The sequence below is a fragment of the Pelmatolapia mariae genome, linkage group LG16_19, assembly GCF_036321145.2.
Source record: "Pelmatolapia mariae isolate MD_Pm_ZW linkage group LG16_19, Pm_UMD_F_2, whole genome shotgun sequence".
Lineage (NCBI taxonomy): Eukaryota > Metazoa > Chordata > Actinopteri > Cichliformes > Cichlidae > Pelmatolapia > Pelmatolapia mariae.
The window spans coordinates 1,351,075-1,370,387 of NC_086241.1; the positions used below are offsets into that span (position 1 = coordinate 1,351,075).

A 19,313-nucleotide genomic window follows, 5' to 3' on the forward strand; every position below is an offset into this window, starting at 1 on the left:
GCAGCTCTCCTCTGATCTGTGATCAGATTGGGTCGGCTTTGCTTCCCCTTTTATCGTCTGTTTGTGAATTTGTGTGTAACTGGGTTGTAGTATGTGGGAGTGTTGCTTTTTCTCCTCCGGTGCATGCAGGGCTGTTTGTTTATGGAGCCTGTTTATATGGTGCCAGTGTATTCTATATAAATCAGAGCTGATATGTTAAGGACTGCAACGAATTGTCCTTGTACATGAAGGAGTGTGTGTTATTCTCAGTGTGTGTAAATCAGTAAATCTGTGTTTGTGTGCATTTGTGTTCATGTAGAGACACAGATAAACAGCCTGTATTACCCAGTGTGTGTTAGACAGCCAGTGATGGGACTGTGAGACAAACCGAGCCAGTGACACAGCTGAGGCTGCACCTCTAACACCATCTGCAGCTAATGTTGTCATCTAAGATGGGAATAAGACAGTCTGCTACCAGTCTGCTATCAGTCTAAGACTGAATGGCAAGTTTGCAGTAACATGCAATCAGTTTGTGATAACACAGGATGAAGAGTGGCCAATCTGCTGCTGTCCACCTACAATTTACCTGCTTACATTCAGAGTTCAGCCAGAACTTCATAGATTTGACACAGAAACAAACCTTCCTCAGATGGTGACGCAGTTGCTGCAGGAAACAATCTGACTGCAGAATAACACAAGCACCTGGCAACCTTGTTTGTACAGGACTATATCCAGAATGCAACCAGCGACTGAGTCGAGTCTCCTACTGCAAACAGACACTTTGCCAATGACTCATGCTCATCAGCACTGATTGACTCGGGCTGATTTCACCATGTTGGCAACCTGTCTGTCTGCTAAAACCTTCTGTCTGACAGTGACGGCAGTCAGTCTGAAGGCTGGTGGTCCTCCCACCATGTGAGCTGTGTAATCAGCTTGTGGTCACACAGAGGCTGCAGGTGTTGCACGCACAGCCTCTGGGAAACCAGCTGGTTGCTCACAATCAGCCGCTCAGTGTGAAAAAGTCCAGTTTAACCACTGGGTAACAAGTTAGGAGGAGGCTGCTGTCCTGTTTTACTCTACTGTGACTGAGTCAATAAATAATGGTTAAAACATAAATAGCCGATCATCATCATCATCATCATCACACTGAGCACAGACCTCAGAGGCGTGCATGTTTTTATTATGAACAGTCTCCTCTGTCCTCTTGTCTGCAGCTGCTTATAGGGTTTGAGAGCGGGACGATCGTGCAGTGGGACCTCCGGGGCAAGAAGGCTGACTTCAGGATCTACTACGATGAGGTGAGTAAAATACTGATAGGTGAAGCCTTTCTGTCTGCCCTCTTTCTACGTCTGCTGTGGTCTCTGTGTTTGGTGTTTTTTTTTTAATAATAAAACTGTAGTTTCATTTTAGCTGTCTCTGTGGGGATGCCTTATTATAGCAGCAGGAGGCAGGATATGTACAAGAATCTGGCAAAATTGAGAGGAATGGAGAACAAATTTCTTTTAAAAACAAATTGGAAATGAGTCCCAGAGGGGGGTGCACGAGTGGGAACGTTCAGTTTGTTTGTGACATCAAAGCCCTGCAGAGACATGTCGAGTTTTTCTTTTTTACATACAGACCTGAATAAAAACATGTGACACTGGAATGTTACAGGTTCTTCAGGTGAAACAGGAAGTGCTTCAACATTTACTCTCAGCGCTCTCTTCAAGTTACTCTCGCTGACCAAAGTCGAGTGCACTTTTCATCTCAGAGCAGCATCAACTTTTCTCATTTTTAACAAGGTGTCTTTGTTATGAAATGCTGCCTGCCAAACCAATTACTGCTCTTTGAAGAAGCAGTCATTAGAGGACCCTCACGCAGGTCCAGGCAGCCTCGGGCAGCTTGACAGCACTGTCAGCTGGAACAGACGACAACGCTGGCACCCAGAGACCAGCAGAGCGTAAACTCACACCGGCCCCTCGTCTTTGTATGTTAGACAGTAGGGGTGCAACGATACTCGTATCGATATTGAACCGTTCGATACAGTGCTTTCGGTTCGGTACGCATGTGTATCGAACAATACAAAATTTTTAATTTATTTTATCAACTTTTCTTCTGACGATGCTGTCTGTGTTGAGAGCTCAGTGGATCTGCGTTCGACTTATCTGCCTAGGCTGCACTGTCGAGCGCAGATCCACTGAGCGCAGCGCAAGCTAGCGAGACAGAAGTTAAGCCCGTTGCAACATGGCAAATTGAACCTCCCCCACCCTCATTCAGATCTGGCCTTTGGAACTGTTTTGGTCTTCATGTGAAGTATGACCCTGAAGGTAAGCGCGTCATGGACAAAAGTAAAACAGTATGTCGGATGTGCCACGCAATGCTCAATTACATTGGTGGGAACTAGTGCGTTAGCGCAGTTAGCTCGTTAATGTGTTGACGCTGTCCAGCCCCACGCACGGGGCGATCCGCGGTAGCTCGTTAACGGAGATTTGCCGTGTTGTGGCGTTAACGTCATTTCAACGAGATTAACGCTGACAGCACTAGTGGGAACACAACGAATATGACTGCACATTTACTCCGACATCATTCTAGTGCAAAGACAAGTGGATGCAGACAAAAACAACAAGCACGCATGCTACAAACTTTACCCGAGTCATTTAGACAGCCGTTAGCACAGGATTCTCCTTATGGGGACCTGATATGTTTAATATGCTGCTGAGAGTATACCCCAGAAGAAGCGTATAGTATAGCTTTTATTTTGGAAAGAGCCATTTCTCTGTAATAAACTCTCTTTTTCCAAAGATGAGGGATTTCTCGATCAGATAGATTAATTTTTTTATTACTTTGTTGTTTCAGCAACATTAAATTTAAAAACTGTACTTTTGAGTTAAAATATATATTTATAATTTTAATAAATGACAAATTAAAAAGGCATGAACATTTTTTTGTATCGAAAAAATATCGAACCGTGACACCAAAGTATCGAACCGAACCGTGAATTTTGTGTATCGTTGCACCCCTATTAGACAGGTGTGTTAGCTTACACAGTCTGTATTCAGCCAAAGATGCTGCAGCTTTCAGCATCCAGGGATAAAGCGTTTGCATGGTCTTCATCACAGTGCATGCTGAAAAGTTACACATGGGAAACAGAAACTATATTTTCATATAATATTCAGATGTCATTAACTCGTGTGTCTTCAAACATACCCACCATCAGCACATCTGCTGCCACCTCTTATGTCCTCCTTCTCCTGTGAACAGTAACACTCACGCTCATGAGCTTTCTTTGAGGATCTGTCACCCGAGGAAAATAAAACGGGTCTCGATGACACGTGAGTGGAATTCATAGATTCAAGCTGATGTGAATGTGATTTAAAGGACAAAGAAAAGTAAGAACTTTAAGCTGATCTGTCTGTCAGCTCTTCATATGCACCAAAAATAATACTGACATTTGGTTTTGCTCTATATTTACACCCAGTCTTACTGCACCTCCGTGTCTCTGTGTTTAAATGCACTTTTTCTTCTATAACACTTTATAAACTCCTATCTGGTGTGAAAGGACCTGCTATCGATCTCCATCACTGGCTGCCTTTTCTAAAGCCTCGTTCCAGCATCGAGTCACAGTACGCTGAAAGGTTATTATAGATGTTTCTCCGTCTGATGACGAGGGGAAAAACGCAGCCTTCCCCCGGCTTTAAGCATCCGATGACTTTTCTCCCGCCATCTGAGAAAATTCAGTTTACTGTGATTACCTCAATAACGACCACGTTAGGACTGATGAGTGCACAGCTCTAACAAAAGCCTCCTGAATAAGCTTGCTCAGCTTCAGTGTGCGAATGAGAAAAAGGTTAATTTAGAACAATGTCAGGCCAAACATCTCCGAGATTATCCAGACTGTTTTTATGCTGCTGACGCTCCCCGGGGTCGTGACCTCTGTGGCTTTGACATGAATAACTGTGAATAATGTTTTTAAGAAGCTAAAGAATACCCAGCGAGGTCTTCTGAAGAACAGCGGCAGACACGTGGTGAGCGCAGGGCGATAACAGGAAAATGACTTTGCTGTTTTGGCTTGCGTGACGGTTTTTACCTGTACAGCTAAGGTGTGGTAGCTGTGACATCACTGAGTAGTTTCCAGTGCAGTAAATCTAGAATCACATACGTATCACCGTGTGTCACATGCTGCAGAAGCGTATGGTTTTTGCTCTTCTGTGTGGACACCAAAGCTGTCAGATGAACATCATTGTTGTGTTTTTAATAGGAGTGTGTTTGATAGAGCTCCACGGGGAAAATGTGGTCTGCCTTTGTATGAAACAATCTTGTCAGTTGTATTTTTCTCCGTTGTATTTGGACAAAAGTGTCAATTACCATCTGCAGAGAGAAGCACTTTGTTATGTGCTAACCAGTTTTGAAGGATTATTATCTTCCTCCTTTGTCTCATATTTCATTTGAAGCGTAGAAGGGCACTGACACTACGTGAGGACAGATTCAACAACGATACCAACGAGGTTTTATTCCACATTTAGCCTAAAGCTAAATGCTGTAAGAATCAGTGTTGTGTGTCGTCACGTTTCACTTCTGAATCAGCTTAAATTTCTCCTGTGTGCAGTTTCCGTTTGGCTGTTCGGTAGGTTGTTACAGTTCATTTGAACTTGCTTCAGTTCTTCGGTGGACTTTGGTCTCAGCCGCTCGCCGAGCTCGGCGTCGTGTGGGGTCTGCTGCAGGACTCCTGGTTCCTCTTCCCCAATCAGGCTTCTTTCTCATGGCGCTGCATGACACAACGATTCACTTGAAGTGCTTTATGACTTTGAGAGAAACACTGACTCTGTCTGTGTGATCGGTGCAGGCCATCCACTCTGTCAGCTGGCATCACGAAGGGAAGCAGTTCATGTGCAGTCACTCGGACGGCAGCCTGACGCTGTGGAACCTCAGAAACACCACCAAGCCATTCCAGGTCACCTTCCCTCACGGTGAGACACACACAGACACACACTCTCATAATCCCAGAGACAAATCCTGGGTCGTTGGGCTTTTCCCCTTTATACTCTTTGTATAGATCTGAATATCATAGACTGTAAACAACCCTCTGTGGACCATATGCTGTCATCTGATTTGCCGAGCAGCTCGTGGTTTTGTCTTTGCTTTTCTCAGTGTAACCAGCCACCGTTCAGTCTCATTCACCAACATTCATGTTCGGTTACCTGCACATTTAGGGTAGACTGTGCTGTATCCAGCAGTGATTGTCGTATGTGCGGTGTTTCGCTGCTGCTTCGTTTTGATTTCCACACTCGGTGAAATCTGCCTCCTCTTCTGCCGTGTCTCCCTACGGCTTCCTCTCATGCAGGGCCGACCGAACTCGTCAGATTTGTGTTTTCTTGCTGTGAGCTGTAATCTCAGGCAAAATCACAAAGCAGGCGGGATGTGGCTGACGGGGAGGGGGGCACAGCTGAATTCCAGCAGATCGTTTATTTGTCAGATATTTAGTGTCACTCAGGGCGAAAACGGGAGGAAGGGGAGAGGGAGGCATGAAAATAAGTAGAGGTCAACTAAGAACATAAAGCTGAAGAAGAGTAAACAGTTAAAATGTTATTTCCTGAGAATGATATAGTCAGACTTTTTAAGTTATAAATAAATGAGTTAAAAACTGTGAGGGTTTAAAATTGAGCATTTAAACGGCTCGACTGCAGCACCTTGGGCTTTTAGTAGCAAGAGGCTAGGTGAGGGGAAGGAGTGCTAACTTATGAGCTAATGCTAGCTAACGTGACTAACATGGTGTGTCCATAGTCTGAGTGTGTGGTAAGCAACAAACTTCACTGAGCTCACAGCAGAGCAGCATCTTAGTTATCAAAGAATTGGATTAAATATACTCCAAAATACTCCGATATCACAAACATGTCCAGCTGAGTGATTTGAAATAGCTCAAAACTAGCAGAGTGCTATTAGCTTAGTTAGCACCTATCTGTGACCTCTGTAAGGAGACGTACTTTAGTTCCAGAAATCAAAACCAGTTTGATTTTGTTATGTGTTTGTTTTCCTTCAATATGACAATAAGTTACTACTAATTTGTAATGCATTACTTATTACTTGTTACTTTCCTTAGAGGTAATGGAGTATGTTACTTAATTTACCCATCAGAGAACTTATTACTTTCATGTTAATATGACCTGAAATTCATTATCTCATAATTATCAATTAAATCTGTAAACCCAAGGCTACGTTCCCACACACTGACACAAATTCCTAATGAGGACACCATCTTTCTTTTAGTTTTTGCATTTGAACACAAACTGACAACAAAGAAGGTTAAAAAGCAGCCGCTGGCTTCTAGGCTAGATTAGCATTAGCATGCTGCCTATGCAGATCCATACAAAGACTCTGAATGACTCTGATTCAGTATTTAGTTTGAACATCTTTTAAATGTCAGAATCGACTTCTTGTAGAGAATTATGGATGTTTTCAGTCGACCCTCATGTCTGAACCTGTAGCCGTACATGTCACACTGCCCCTCTAACACTCCAGGCTAACCTCTGCATGCCTGTTATCACTCGTCATTGTTCCCTCTGTCACACAGCTGAGTCGACTTCTTCACAGTCGGGCAAAAATCCATCATCTTGTTATTTATTTATAAAATTTACTGCTGAAGCTGCCAAATATGCTCACAAATTTTAGCTTATTTAAATTCAGTGATTAGCACAGTGCTCTAAATACTTAACCACACATGTGTTTGGCTTTCCATCATTTACTTACCTGCTGAGCTGTTGCTTGATGCAGAGCTCGGTGACGACTGGGGCTTTTTTTGCCTTTTGTGTTTCTCACCTACAACCGTTTCAGTGACATGTAGGTAATGAGCATTGTACCTGGATAGGTGAGCATAGTTCATGAACCATCCGTCCATTTTCTTAACGGTGTATCCAATTAAAGGAGCCGGTCTCAGCAGGCCAGGCTGTTACAGAGCACCATTAACCAGAAGTTTTAGTTTTTTGGTCAGCGTTGTGTTTTTAACAAACTATCAGAAGTTTCTCACTTTTTACAGCCAACACTTCGTCTGTTTTAAGCACAATGTCCTGTACATAAGGGCACCAAAATGACCTTTTTTATAGCCACTTTTCATAATGATGATGTGAAGAAATCTGCGACAGGACGAGTTGTTCTCAGAGAATCCAGGTACACTTAAAATGATTCCCTTTATTGCGTTCAATAAAAGATGCTGCAGCAGAGCTCCAACAGTTTAGAAATGATGTTTCTTTCATTTGTTCAGAAAGTGCTGAGCCTTTGTTGAAAGGTAGAATTCAAGGTTTCACTGCCTCCAAGCTAGGAGACCTTCTCTTCAAAGGTGTTTTAATATGAGAAGCATGAATTACTCTCTTTAATACGCTAACTCTGATAATAGACTGTCATTCAGTGAAGAGAGGACCTGGAAACACAGCAAACACACAAAACTCCAGTTGGAAATGAGACTAAATTTTATCCTTCAAGGGGGTTCCTGTGGCGCACTATGTCCTGATTATGCTCACATTATGTAACATTATGAACACAGTGTAGAGCCGTGCATTGGTCGCTTTGACAAAGCAGCAGGTAGCAACTCCAAATAGCTTAAAAGAGGGAAAAACATGAACATACCAACAGGTGAACAGCAGCTTTTCTTCTTACATTTTCTTATCTTATTGTGAAACTATAGTTTAATCTGTACATGTTGCTCTTCCTTTGCTTTTTCCTCTGATGCAGGAAAGATACAGAAGGATGCGAGGAAGGAGTCGTGCAAACCTATTCTCAAAGTGGAATACAAGACCTGCAGGAACAGGTGCGCGTGTCTTAAACATTTCATTTCCTGATTGCACAGACGCAGCGCCGCATTTTTTTTATTGATATTAACCTCTGAGATGAGATTTAAAGATTTCTTTTGAGTCCTCACAGGAACAAACAACCGTTGTGTATGCGTCACTTATTTCATCGATCATTGGCGTTTAATTCGATTTGAAACAAGAGCGTGTTTCATTTTACTTGTTACTCATTCTTTCTTTCTGCTTTGTCGAGGTGAGCATCTCTAAATCCCTTCTCTTCCTTCACAACAGTGAGCCTTTTGTTATCTTCTCTGGGGGTCTTTCATATGACAAGGCGGGACGACGGCCGGCACTGACGATCATGCACGGCAAGGCCATCACTGTGCTGGAGATGGATTACCCCATAGTAGAGTTCATGGTGCTGTGCGAGACTCCTTACAACAACGGTAAGGGCGTACAGATTCAATTATAAGAGCTGTGTCCCTTTTTGTGGTCTCGCTTCAGTGAGTTTGAAGCCTTTCAGAGAAATGTGGTCTTCAGCCACGGGGGTTTTTTCACCTGCTCGGTGCCATCGGCTTCTCCTGTAATCCTGTCATAATGTGGAAATCACAAGAGCACGCTTCCTTAAAACTCACCAAGCGTTACCACCGACTGACGTTGAATCATTTTTATATGAATTTCAGCTGATTTTAAATTTGCATCCCTCCTTGATGTTGTCGTGGTAACTAGCATTACCTCTCCGTCTTTCTGTTTGCATTCGGCCTTCACAGAGGTCCAGGAGCCTTACGCTGTGGTCGTGCTTTTGGAGAAAGACTTAATCGTGGTGGATCTAACACAGAGCAAGTACGTAACTGTGAAACATACAGTTTATCATCATATATCAGAATCACACATCGCGTGTGCAAGAATATCACTCAGAGAGTGAAGCTGTTCTTACATTCAGCAACAAAGTGAAAGGTTTAAAATCTGAGCAGCTGTAGTTCAGAGAGATATCAGCATATAATGCTGTATGACCGTAAGCATATGTGGACCATCCTAATTTGAGGACTTTTGTGGATTAATTGTATCGATCTATCAGAAAGTTGCTCTCAGCAGCTCAGTGTCTTGAAGGGAAACAGTTCAGTGCTTTTGTTGTGATTTCAGAGGTTTGATAAGATCCTGTGTAAAAACTGCCAAAGATGTTATCCTTTGTACAAGCACAGCTCAATGCTCTGTGGGTAGATTTAACTCGCTATCATTGTTAAAAAAGATTGAAGCTGGACGCGGCGATGATGTCCTGACAGATTAACACCCAAGGCTAGGCTAGGCATACATTTGAGGAGTAGCAAAACGCTCGGGTATAAATGAAGTTTCCTGGTTAATTAGGTTAGCTAATTACAGCTGTTAGATATAAATGTCTCCTGATAACACCTAAAGTAGTTTAAACATGTCCAGATTGTCTTTGAGCTCATTGATTAGGAGCTAATTGTGTTTAAATTGTTCATTATAAGTAAATCAGGTTAATTGTATTTAAATGCTTCATTATAAGTAAGGAGTGACATGAATTTGGAGCTCTGCAGAAACACCCCTCTACATCTTTTAGTGACACTTTAATGTGTGCATAGAAGAAACAGTCACTCTTATCTTACTGTATCGGCAATAAAGCAGATGAAGCTAGAGTCATTGGCACATTCAATTATTATTGCTTAGAGAACATTTGAGACAGATAAAGAATCCAGACCTTTGAACGTGTCCACTTCCTGTGGGCTCCATGGGAGGACCAACTGGAATTATTCCTTTCGATTAGCTGAGGAATAATTCTGAATAGCTTCATGTTCATAGGTCTACTATATACCACGTCGTGTACTTGCCTGTTGCAGCTACCCCGTCTTTGAGAACCCGTACCCCATGGACATCCATGAGTCGCCAGTGACCTGCACGGCCTATTTCGCAGACTGTCCACCAGACATCATCCCCATCCTCTACTCCATAGGAGCGAAACACAAGAAGACTGGCTACAGCCAGAAGGTAAAGGAGGGGAAGAGTACGGCCTTTGCTGTGCAGATTCATGTTGGGAGGATTTTCGTGAGTTACGTAATCCTCGCATACCGTATTTTTCGGACCATAAGGCACATTAAGTGAAACAAAACAGTCAAATAAGTCAAACTTTACTCAGCTCATTCTTCTTGCTTCCTCCACTTTTGTACCATTGATTCATTAATGCTGAATTCTCTCACAGCTGCTCTATTCCCATGTTGTTGCAGTATATTAATGACTAACCTCGTATTGTGGATGGATTATCTCAGTTGTTCTCCTGACTGAAGTTTGGTCCGTTTACAGCATCCTGCCATGCGATTGCATTTGTCTCTAACCATCAGGAACCCTCACGTTAACTTTTATCGAGTGGAAAAAAGTTAGCATTCATCCTCCAGCTTCACTGTTTATGTTATGCTAACATAGCTGTGTCGCTAGCGATCACATAGCACATCATTATATACCAGCTAGCCCAACTTCAGTAACCCTACAAACGTCACTGCTGTTTAGTTTCCTGTCTTCATTTATGTTGGAAGTGATAGCAGAGCTGTACGTTTGAATTTGTTTCAGAAATCTCTGTCAGAACATGCTATATCATGTTTAGCTAACTAGCAAGCTAACTTCCTGCTAACTTCTAACTCTGTTAAATTTAATAAATTCTGTTTTCTTGGATGCCTGGATGTTAAACTTCATTGTTACACCTGGTAAAGCAGCAACGCTGATCATTTTATTACAGATGAAAGAATTTAGACAGTTTTTAACTCTCAGTGATGCTGCAGTGTTCGTTTGACTTTGGGACCTGAATCTGACGGAGTTTAGGACCCAGATTACTCCGTGAGGCTCCTGACTACAGTAGCCGTAATGCTCCGACAATCCATCAAGCGGTGCGGCTTCGTAGCTTAGCAAAGTCATACTAAAACATTTTTGACAGATTTTTGAGCGCCGTGTACGTCATGAAATCAGTTTGAGGTCAGTAAGCACAACCAGAATTCATACATAAGGTGCACTGATGATTTTTGAGAAAATTAAAGGATTTTAATTGCGCCTTAAAGTGAGGAAAATACAATGCTAGAACTGATGTATAAATATGTATAGAGCTGTGTGTCTGTGCTTCGGTTCTTTGGTATATCCTGGTCTCTGAAGGGAGTTTTATTCATAATTTGTCACGTAAAATCATCTTTCTAAAATAATTCCTGTTGAACTTTTTAAATTATAGGTAATCATTAGCACACGTATCACTTTTAATCAATTCGGTTTTGTATTTGAGGATGACAGCCTGTGTTTTAGAACAAAAGGAAAAGCAAGGGTACAATGGGCCAGAAAGAAAGGGTAATGTGCCCGGGTGTTTAAAATAATCAGTGCTGCTGTGATTATTTTGTCAGGAGTGGCCAATCAGTGGAGGGACCTGGACATTAGGCTCCCACACTTATCCAGAGATCATCATCACGGGGTGAGTTAGAAATGCTGACAGGAATACTGATGACCCCTCTTTAACACCACCCGTCACATTTAAAAGGACAGTTGAGCCGTGTCTAACGCCACGGTGACAGAACCACCGACTGTGGGTTTTTCTACATTTATAGTGCTGCGTAGATTTGATTTCTATCTGTGCCAGCCCCAGCAGAGAGCAGGCCCCCTTTGTCAGAGATGTTAACCTGCTCTGAAGCTTTCTCGCTGGGTGGCGTTTGCTTCTGGGTAACACTCACAGATATCAGTGGCAGTCCGGCCCTTTGAGGTCGACGTGGAGACGTTTCACTGCTGAAAGCACAGCGTGAAACAGCTAAAAATGCTCAAGTTCTCACGAAGTAGGAACCCAGCTTCACTTTGTAGCTCTGTGAGCCACAAGACGGGTGAGCTGCAGATTCATGAACAGTGTGATGTTTTAAAAATGCAGCGATAAATTTACTGAGGTAATAATCATTAACACGACTAATTAGACTAAAAGTGAGTGGGAAGGTTGGAAGTTTTACTTGTTGTCATTAGTTTCATACTAAATACATTTTTTCTTTCAGGCATGCTGACGGATCGATTAAGTTTTGGGACGCATCTGCAAGTAAGTCCTGTGCACCAAGCTTTCCTGCATTCTCATTGCAGTGATGCATTTGTTACACAGCACAGTTAATCAATCACCTGGGTGACATCATTAATTGCTTAATGACATAATCTAAGAGTTCAGAGTAATCATACTCACCCAGAGCTAACATACCTGCACACATATGGTTTAGCTTCAGATCAGCTGATCTCAGCGCTATGCCTCATCACATGATAGATCAGCTGAGAGCATTTCGTACATCTATTTAGCAAAGTTCATATGATATAAACCGATCAGACGTAACATCAGACATGGATCATGGAGCAATGGAAGAAGGCGGGTTGGTCTGATGAATCACATAGATGGGCAGATTATTGTGCGTCGCTTTCATGGGGAACCACAGGCGAGCCAACGGGGACAGTTGCTTTGAGCGATGTTCTGCTGGGAAACCTTGGGTCCTGCATCCATGTGGATGTTACTTTGAGACGTACCATCTACCCAAGCATTGTTGCAGATCATGTACACCCATGCATGGAGAAGGTGTTGGAGTTGACTTGACCTCCAGATTCCCCAGATCTCAATCCAGTCGAGCATCTGTGGGACTTTGGTGCAGATACCACAGCACACCTTCAGGGTGTAGTGGAGTCCATGTCCTGACGGCTCAGGGTGAATGACACAATATTAGGCAGGTGCTGAAGATGTTGTGGCTGGTCGGTGTATATTCATATTTATTTTAGTAGATGATTGTCAGATGTGCTGTCATTGAAGCCTGCTGTGTTCTGTGTGGTCGTCCCACCACACTGATCCAGACAGAAATGAGTCCAGGTGGAAATAACAATCTTCTTTTGACTATTTTAGTCGTGACTCAGAGTATTTGACCTCAGTATGTTTGTAATAGCTCAACACGACACGTACGATCCCGGCCATCTTTGATCAGCACACGCTTCCAGGTTTACTGTGTGCACACATTTCTACTACTGCAGCTTTATTAAAGGTGCAGCATCTGTTTATGTGCTTTAAATGGAAAATAAATCAGAAGGCTGTGGTGCAAATCAGTCTCCTCTCCGCCAGACACATTACTGGTCTAATGCATTTGTACAGCTGTGCCAATCGCAGCAGTACGGGGTGAAAATGCCTCACCAAGTGGAGACAAGACATTTGTACAAAGTGCATGAAATTTAAAAGGTGAAGAATATGAAGATGTAACATGGCAAACTGCATAAAGCTGTCGGGATATCACCACGTGCACATGGCCGTTTACTTCATGGTTTGCACTGTGATTTAACTGAGATGTCTCTGTGCAGTCACGCTGCAGATGTTGTACAAGATGAAGACCTCCAAAGTGTTCGAGAAGCCAAAGCCAGGCGAGGGCCGCGCCACCGAGCTGGTGGAAGAAGACCCGTTTGCTATTCAGATGGTCAGCTGGTGCCCTCAGAGTCGCATCTTCTGCGTGGTCGGCATCTCAGCTCACATCATCCTCTATCGTTTCAGCAAATATGATGCCAACACTCAGATAGTGGTGAGTGCTTAAAGTGGTCAGGTGATGTACAGAGACTGAAGGTGAAGCCCAGTCTTGATGTGACACGTTCTCATCTTTCAGTCTCTAGAGGTGCGTCTGCAGTGTGACTCGGAGGACGTCATCTCTCCATCAGAGAATGAAAACAATCCCAGCTTCTCAGAGCCCGGCTCCCACTCACCCCAACCGCACCATCACCACCAACACCCAGCCAGCCCAGGCAGCAGGACACCAGAGGGCATCAAAGACAGCATCCCCTGCCTCAAGTAAGATATCTATAAATTACGAGATTTCTGTTTGAAGAACAGTCCTCCGTCTCTGCAGCACAGTAGACTTCAAGTACAATCAAGTCAAGAAAACCACTCTGGTGGTGCATGATGGTCTAATGACTTGCTTAGGCCTGGTGGCCTTTAACGTGACCGCCTTGCAGTATTTTTAGCACGTTTCAGTGGTTGTCCACAGGTTTTGGCGCGTTCGTCTTGTTTGGATAATACATTGATGGAGGCACAGCTCCAGGAGTTGAAGGTGTTCTCCTGACATGCTTTGTCCTGAGTTGTTCGAAACATTGATCCAGTTAAAAAAAAAAAAAAAAAAAAAAAAAAAAAATAATGACTTGCTTAGGCACGTTACAGTGCATGCCAGTGTTGTGTATTTAAGCTCTGCCAGGTGTTTGAGGGTAAATTGGACCGTTACTCCTCATTCCAACATCATTCCTCATTAGCTGTTGATAAAAGCTGCCCTCTTTATCTGTTTCAGGGTGAAGGACCGGGCAGTCCGGGTTCCTCCTGGCTACCAGTCAGAGTTGGTCATCCAGCTCCTCTGGGTAGATGGTGAACCTCCACAGCAGATCACCAGCCTGGACATCAACTCAGCCTACGGCCTGTGAGTTTCAGAGGCATAACACTGTCCTGAGCAGCTCTGTGTCTGTCTATGAGTCTAAATTAGGAACATTTAGCAAACAGTAGGCTTGTATTATCCATTTCCATATGTTTGGTCATCACCAATAAAAACAGCATCAGTGCACAATACAAGCATGGCTGTGAAGTGTGCAGGGAACCAAACCTGCACAGACCGAGGACATTTGACTCTCATTTTCTGAAAATAGCCAGATTATAAACAGCAACAGTGATGCAACAGGAGAAGAACATGCATGTGGCAGTAAGAGGGGTCGGCTTTACACATATGTGTTTATAGTTGGCTCTTGGTCTGTGTATATGTGCTTTGTGCAGTATTGAGTTGGTATTTGCAGTATTTGTACTGTATCATACTGTGAGGCTGGCGGGAGGATGTAAATATGATAATGGGCCATGTGTAAGCTTTGTAATTTTGCTGTTACTGCCAGCAGTTAATGTAATGTGACCAAATTATTTAAATGTGTTCTCGAGCTTTCTTGACAAATGTAACACCTGCGAGCCAAGCTGAGAAAAACACCATATGTCCTGTGACCGTAGCCATAACACTGAATAGAGTACGCAGTGACGAGCAGCAACAAACACGAGCACATCGTCTTCTTCTAGCTGCTTTTGTTATTTTAAAGTAACTTACTGGATGTGGACTAACAATGATTATATGTTGTGCTGAAGTCAAACAGGAGCTGAATGACTTCCTGAGCTCGCAGGGTTTGAGACCACTTGTCTGGCTTTGCTGTGAATAGAAGCTTTATGGGCAGAAACCAATAACAGAGAGGAGTTTTCAGAAAAGCTCTCTGCGGGTCAAGGCAGTCGCACCATTTGAATCTCTCCTCTGAAGCTTTTCATATCTTAAGTGAAATTGCAGCAATTGATTATCCAGCTTTTTGATGCCTTTCTCACATACTGAGCAGAACACACAGACACACACACACACACACACACACACACACAGACACACACACACACACAGACACACACACACACACACACACACACAGACACACACACACACACAGACACACACACACACACACACACACACACACACACACACACACACAGACACAGTCCTCCTTTAGCCGCACTAATATAAAAACATTCTTGAGATTATTGTTGAGAGCAGAATAACATTAGGATGTCAGTGAGACGTGCTCAGCACAGCAGCCTGCTTTCCTGCTGATGTCACAATAAGGACTCAGCTCTGTCTCCTCTGGGTTCAAGCTTAAAACCCAATCTTAATAAAATGTTTGGTACCACGTGTAGTTCCCAGAAACGTATCGTCCAGCTGCAGCTGCTGGGAATATATTGTCCAGGCCAGATGTTTATAAGTTAATGAGGCTTTTTAACAGTGATTGTTCTAAATGGTTTCCACGGGGCGGCTGTGCTCCCATTGGACATTTGTACTCCTTGTAGCTCGGGTCAGTGAAAGTATGGTGTGCTCACAATATTGTAGCATATGCAGTGTTGGGAAGGTTACTTTTAAAATGTATTCCACTACAGATTACAGATTACATGCCCCAAAATGTATTTTGTAACGTATTCAGAATACGTTACTCAGTGAGAGTAACGTATTCTGAATACTTAATAACGTATTCGGATTACTTAATATATTATCATGCTTTTTACAACTACATGAATGTACTATTGTTGTGTGATTTATTACTATTACTGAAGGTTACTCTCCATACCAATACCAACTAGATGTTTAAATCTTAATATAAATGAGTAACAGTAGGTGGACATTAGGTAAGGCTGCACCTTTTGCAGCGATCTCGTATAGAAAACTATTCCTCGCGTATATAAAACAGGTCCGCGGCTCCGAACCGTAGTAAAGGGACCTCTGGCTAATACGTCGGGTTCGTGTCGGGCTCGTAGCTGAAAACTAGCTTTACTTTGTTGTCTGGGTCAACTTTGCTAGCAGAGACAGAGAGAGGTGTTGAAAGGCTGCTCCAACGGAACTTATTGTTTCGGAGGAAAACACGAACACAGTGTACAGTCGAGTCTTAATAGCTTACTTACAGCTGGGCTCGTCAGGCACTCTTCTTGGCTGCAGTGGTTATTATTATATTTACATGCTTCCAGCTCCCGTTTCTGCTCGGTGACAGCTCGTACTTTTCCTTTCTCTCCCTCCTCGCTCACAGACACATAAAGGGTATGGCAGTCCATTCTCCCTGCAGCACGGACTACACTGCCCATCAGGCTACATTCTTTAGGGCCATGCCTGTAACACTCTGCTATTGCCTTCATATTAAATCATTTTTTGAATAATAATTTAAAAAAATATTTCTTCACGTCATTATGCGGCTGCAAGTAGAGGTGACATGGGCCGTGAGATTGAGACACAGACATTAGAGCCTCTTCTTTTGTTTTGGTTTCCACTGGCGTTGAATTACCAAAAATAGAGAGGGCATAGGCTAACATACGAAACAGGAAAATGCCGCTGTGTAATCATTTATTTCAACAAAGTAACTGTATTCTGAATACCACCTTTTTAAACGGTAACTGTAACAGAATACAGTATGTAGAATAGTGTAACATTGTAGCCTCTTTTCAAATGTGTCTTGAAGATATTTGCATAGAGTACAGGACATAATTTTCTACTTTCGTCCCACTGCTGCTCTACCACCCAGCAGCTAGGAGCTAGCTCTACTACCTAGCATAGGTGCTACTTTTAAAGGAAGAAAGAAAAGCTCAGATACCGATCGTTGGTTCAGACAAGCTGCATCCCAGCACCGAGTCCTCCCCCTGTCCTTCATCAGTCCAGGTGAAAGGTCAGAAATCTTAAATATACATAAAACATATAAAGAAGGTCATTGGTGCTGCTGCGGGTACCTGAGGAATACTGTGAGGACTCAGTCAACTCTGAGTTTGTAGTGACACTCAGATCATCATCAGTGCTTTTTTACATTATTGTCATTTTCATTTACCAGACAGAAATCAATAAATCTGCTTCATATTATTGGAAAGCAGCAGATTTGTTCCAAGAACCAAGAAAACTGAACTCATTAATGTTTCAGTGACTTTACACTGGCTGCTCATCACATCTTTTACTTGTTACTTACTAGTAATAATAATAATAATAATAATAATAATGATAATAATAATAATAATAATAGTAATGAGTGTATCTTCCTCACACTTGAGGACAGCAGCCGATCGAGGGTTTGCTGTGAGGACTCGTCGATTCGCTCTGTCACTGCTAAAGATGAATTTTAGGACTTTCTTGGACATTTAATTACAGATTTTATATCTCTGACATTTTTATCCTTTGACTTTATTCTTTATGTTATCTTTACTGTGGAGTCACATTGTATCTTATTCACTTCAGTCCTGAATGGTTTCATGATTGATATGTAAATATCTTTTATAATTGTGTTGTAATTGTGTTATCTAAGAAAGCACTTTAATCCATATTTTGATGAACAAACTTTTCATTACTGACTCACTGAGATTTACAGAGTAGAGACGACAGTGTGGATGATTCTCAGCTGAAGAATCAGCGACTGATGTAAATATTCAAAGACAAACTTGTGCCATCTAATCTCTGTTGATTCCTTTATCCTGAGGCTCGACAGCAGCGATGCATATGGGCTCAAATTGTGGTCATAAATATTTTGTACTTGTAAATCAGGATTTGTATAGTAAAAAGAATTTGTGTGTGTGTAAAAAAGATTTGTGTGTGGACTTAGCCAAAAAATACGTGTGAAACTCTGCACTCAGGTTTCAAGTTACAAGTATGAATTTTCTTCCTTTTAGCTGATTGGTCAATGTCATGTCAATCACAAATTTAACTCTCCAATCAGAGAACAGATGGGTTTGGCTGGAGGGCGCTTTTTTGAACTGCAGGTCCTTGAAGGGTAATACAGTTTGAAGCTGGAGGATCTCTATATAAATATCCGATAGCAGCTAGGTCCGCTAACTTTCAGTAGCTGTTGAAAGGATAAAGTTGTGGTATATCAGTGGTTAGAAATACCATTATTACTTTAGGATTAGTTTAACACAAAGTCAGGGCTGACCTGGGACCATGGCTGTGAGTCACAGTGCGCAGCATAAAGGTCCTTTCACATCGGACACAGCATGTGCTGCTAATGCTAACTAAAAGCCAAGGATCCAGAATTTGTTGCGCTGGCTGCTGGGCTCTGTGGGGTTTTGCAGCAGCTCTACCTGCACTAGATGCACCTGCTCCTTGTCGTTTCTATCTCTGACTTTATGTCCTCTACAAGAGTTTCTGTTTTTTTATCTTCAAATGTTCAATAAAAACATGAATCGCTAATTCATAACGAAGAAAGCTTTGTAACTATCCCCACTAGTGAAGACTGTGTCATTTCCACAACACTGCCCCCCCCCCCCCCCCCCCCCTCCCCCCCTCCCCAGGTCCGCAGCACTGTTGAAAAGGCTCTGGAGGTCCCTGTATTAAACCTGTGACACAAAACTCGGACCACCACAGACTGTTTTCCTTCGTGGTGATGAAGGAAAACGCTGGGCTGGCATGTAAAAGGGCATTTATTCCCTTCAAGGACCTGAAGCTCCATAAAGCGCCCCTCCAATAGCCAAACCCATCTGTTCTCTGATTGGATAGTTAAATTTGTGATTGACATGACATTGACCAATCAGCTAAAAGGAAGAAAAATAGGGTCAAAATTCATACTTGTAACTTGAAACCTGAGTGCAGAGTTTCACAAATATTTTTTGGCTAAGTCCACACACAAATCTGCTTTTACACACACACAAATTCTTTTTACACATACAAAACTGATTTACAAGTACAAAATATTTATGACCACAATTTGAGCCCATACGATGCAAGGCAGGTGACGATCAGTCATGTGGGAATTCTGGGATCAGTATTAGAAACATGGAATAAAAGCAGACTGTTTAATTCACGCTTAATTTGACAGCGTTTTTCATGTTAGTTGGCACAACTCTAATGTCTGTGTGTGTGTGTGTGTGTGTGTGTGTGTGTGTGCGTGCGTGCGTGCGTGCGTGTGTGTGCGCGTGCGTGCGTGTGTGTGCGCGTGCGTGCGTGTGTGTGTGTGCGTGCGTGCGTGTGTGTGTGTGTGTGTGTGTGTGTGTGCGTGCGTGCGTGCGTGCGTGTGCGCGCGCGT

At 42.8% G+C, this 19,313-nt stretch overlaps 1 protein-coding gene across 9 annotated transcripts in view; it reads left to right on the top strand.

The window, feature by feature from the left end:
* stxbp5l (syntaxin binding protein 5L) overlaps positions 1-19,313 on the top strand; it is a 136,748-nt gene that overhangs the window by 84,637 nt on the left and 32,798 nt on the right. For all 9 annotated transcript variants that reach the window (XM_063499735.1, XM_063499726.1, XM_063499729.1 and 6 more), the window contains exons 7-17: positions 1,194-1,277; positions 4,802-4,925; positions 7,681-7,756; positions 8,028-8,182; positions 8,507-8,579; positions 9,596-9,743; positions 11,132-11,199; positions 11,762-11,802; positions 13,086-13,300; positions 13,382-13,563; positions 14,054-14,179. In XM_063499735.1, coding sequence (XP_063355805.1) covers positions 1,194-1,277; positions 4,802-4,925; positions 7,681-7,756; positions 8,028-8,182; positions 8,507-8,579; positions 9,596-9,743; positions 11,132-11,199; positions 11,762-11,802; positions 13,086-13,300; positions 13,382-13,563; positions 14,054-14,179 — 1,292 coding nt within the window. The remainder of the gene's footprint in view (positions 1-1,193; positions 1,278-4,801; positions 4,926-7,680; positions 7,757-8,027; positions 8,183-8,506; positions 8,580-9,595; positions 9,744-11,131; positions 11,200-11,761; positions 11,803-13,085; positions 13,301-13,381; positions 13,564-14,053; positions 14,180-19,313) is intronic.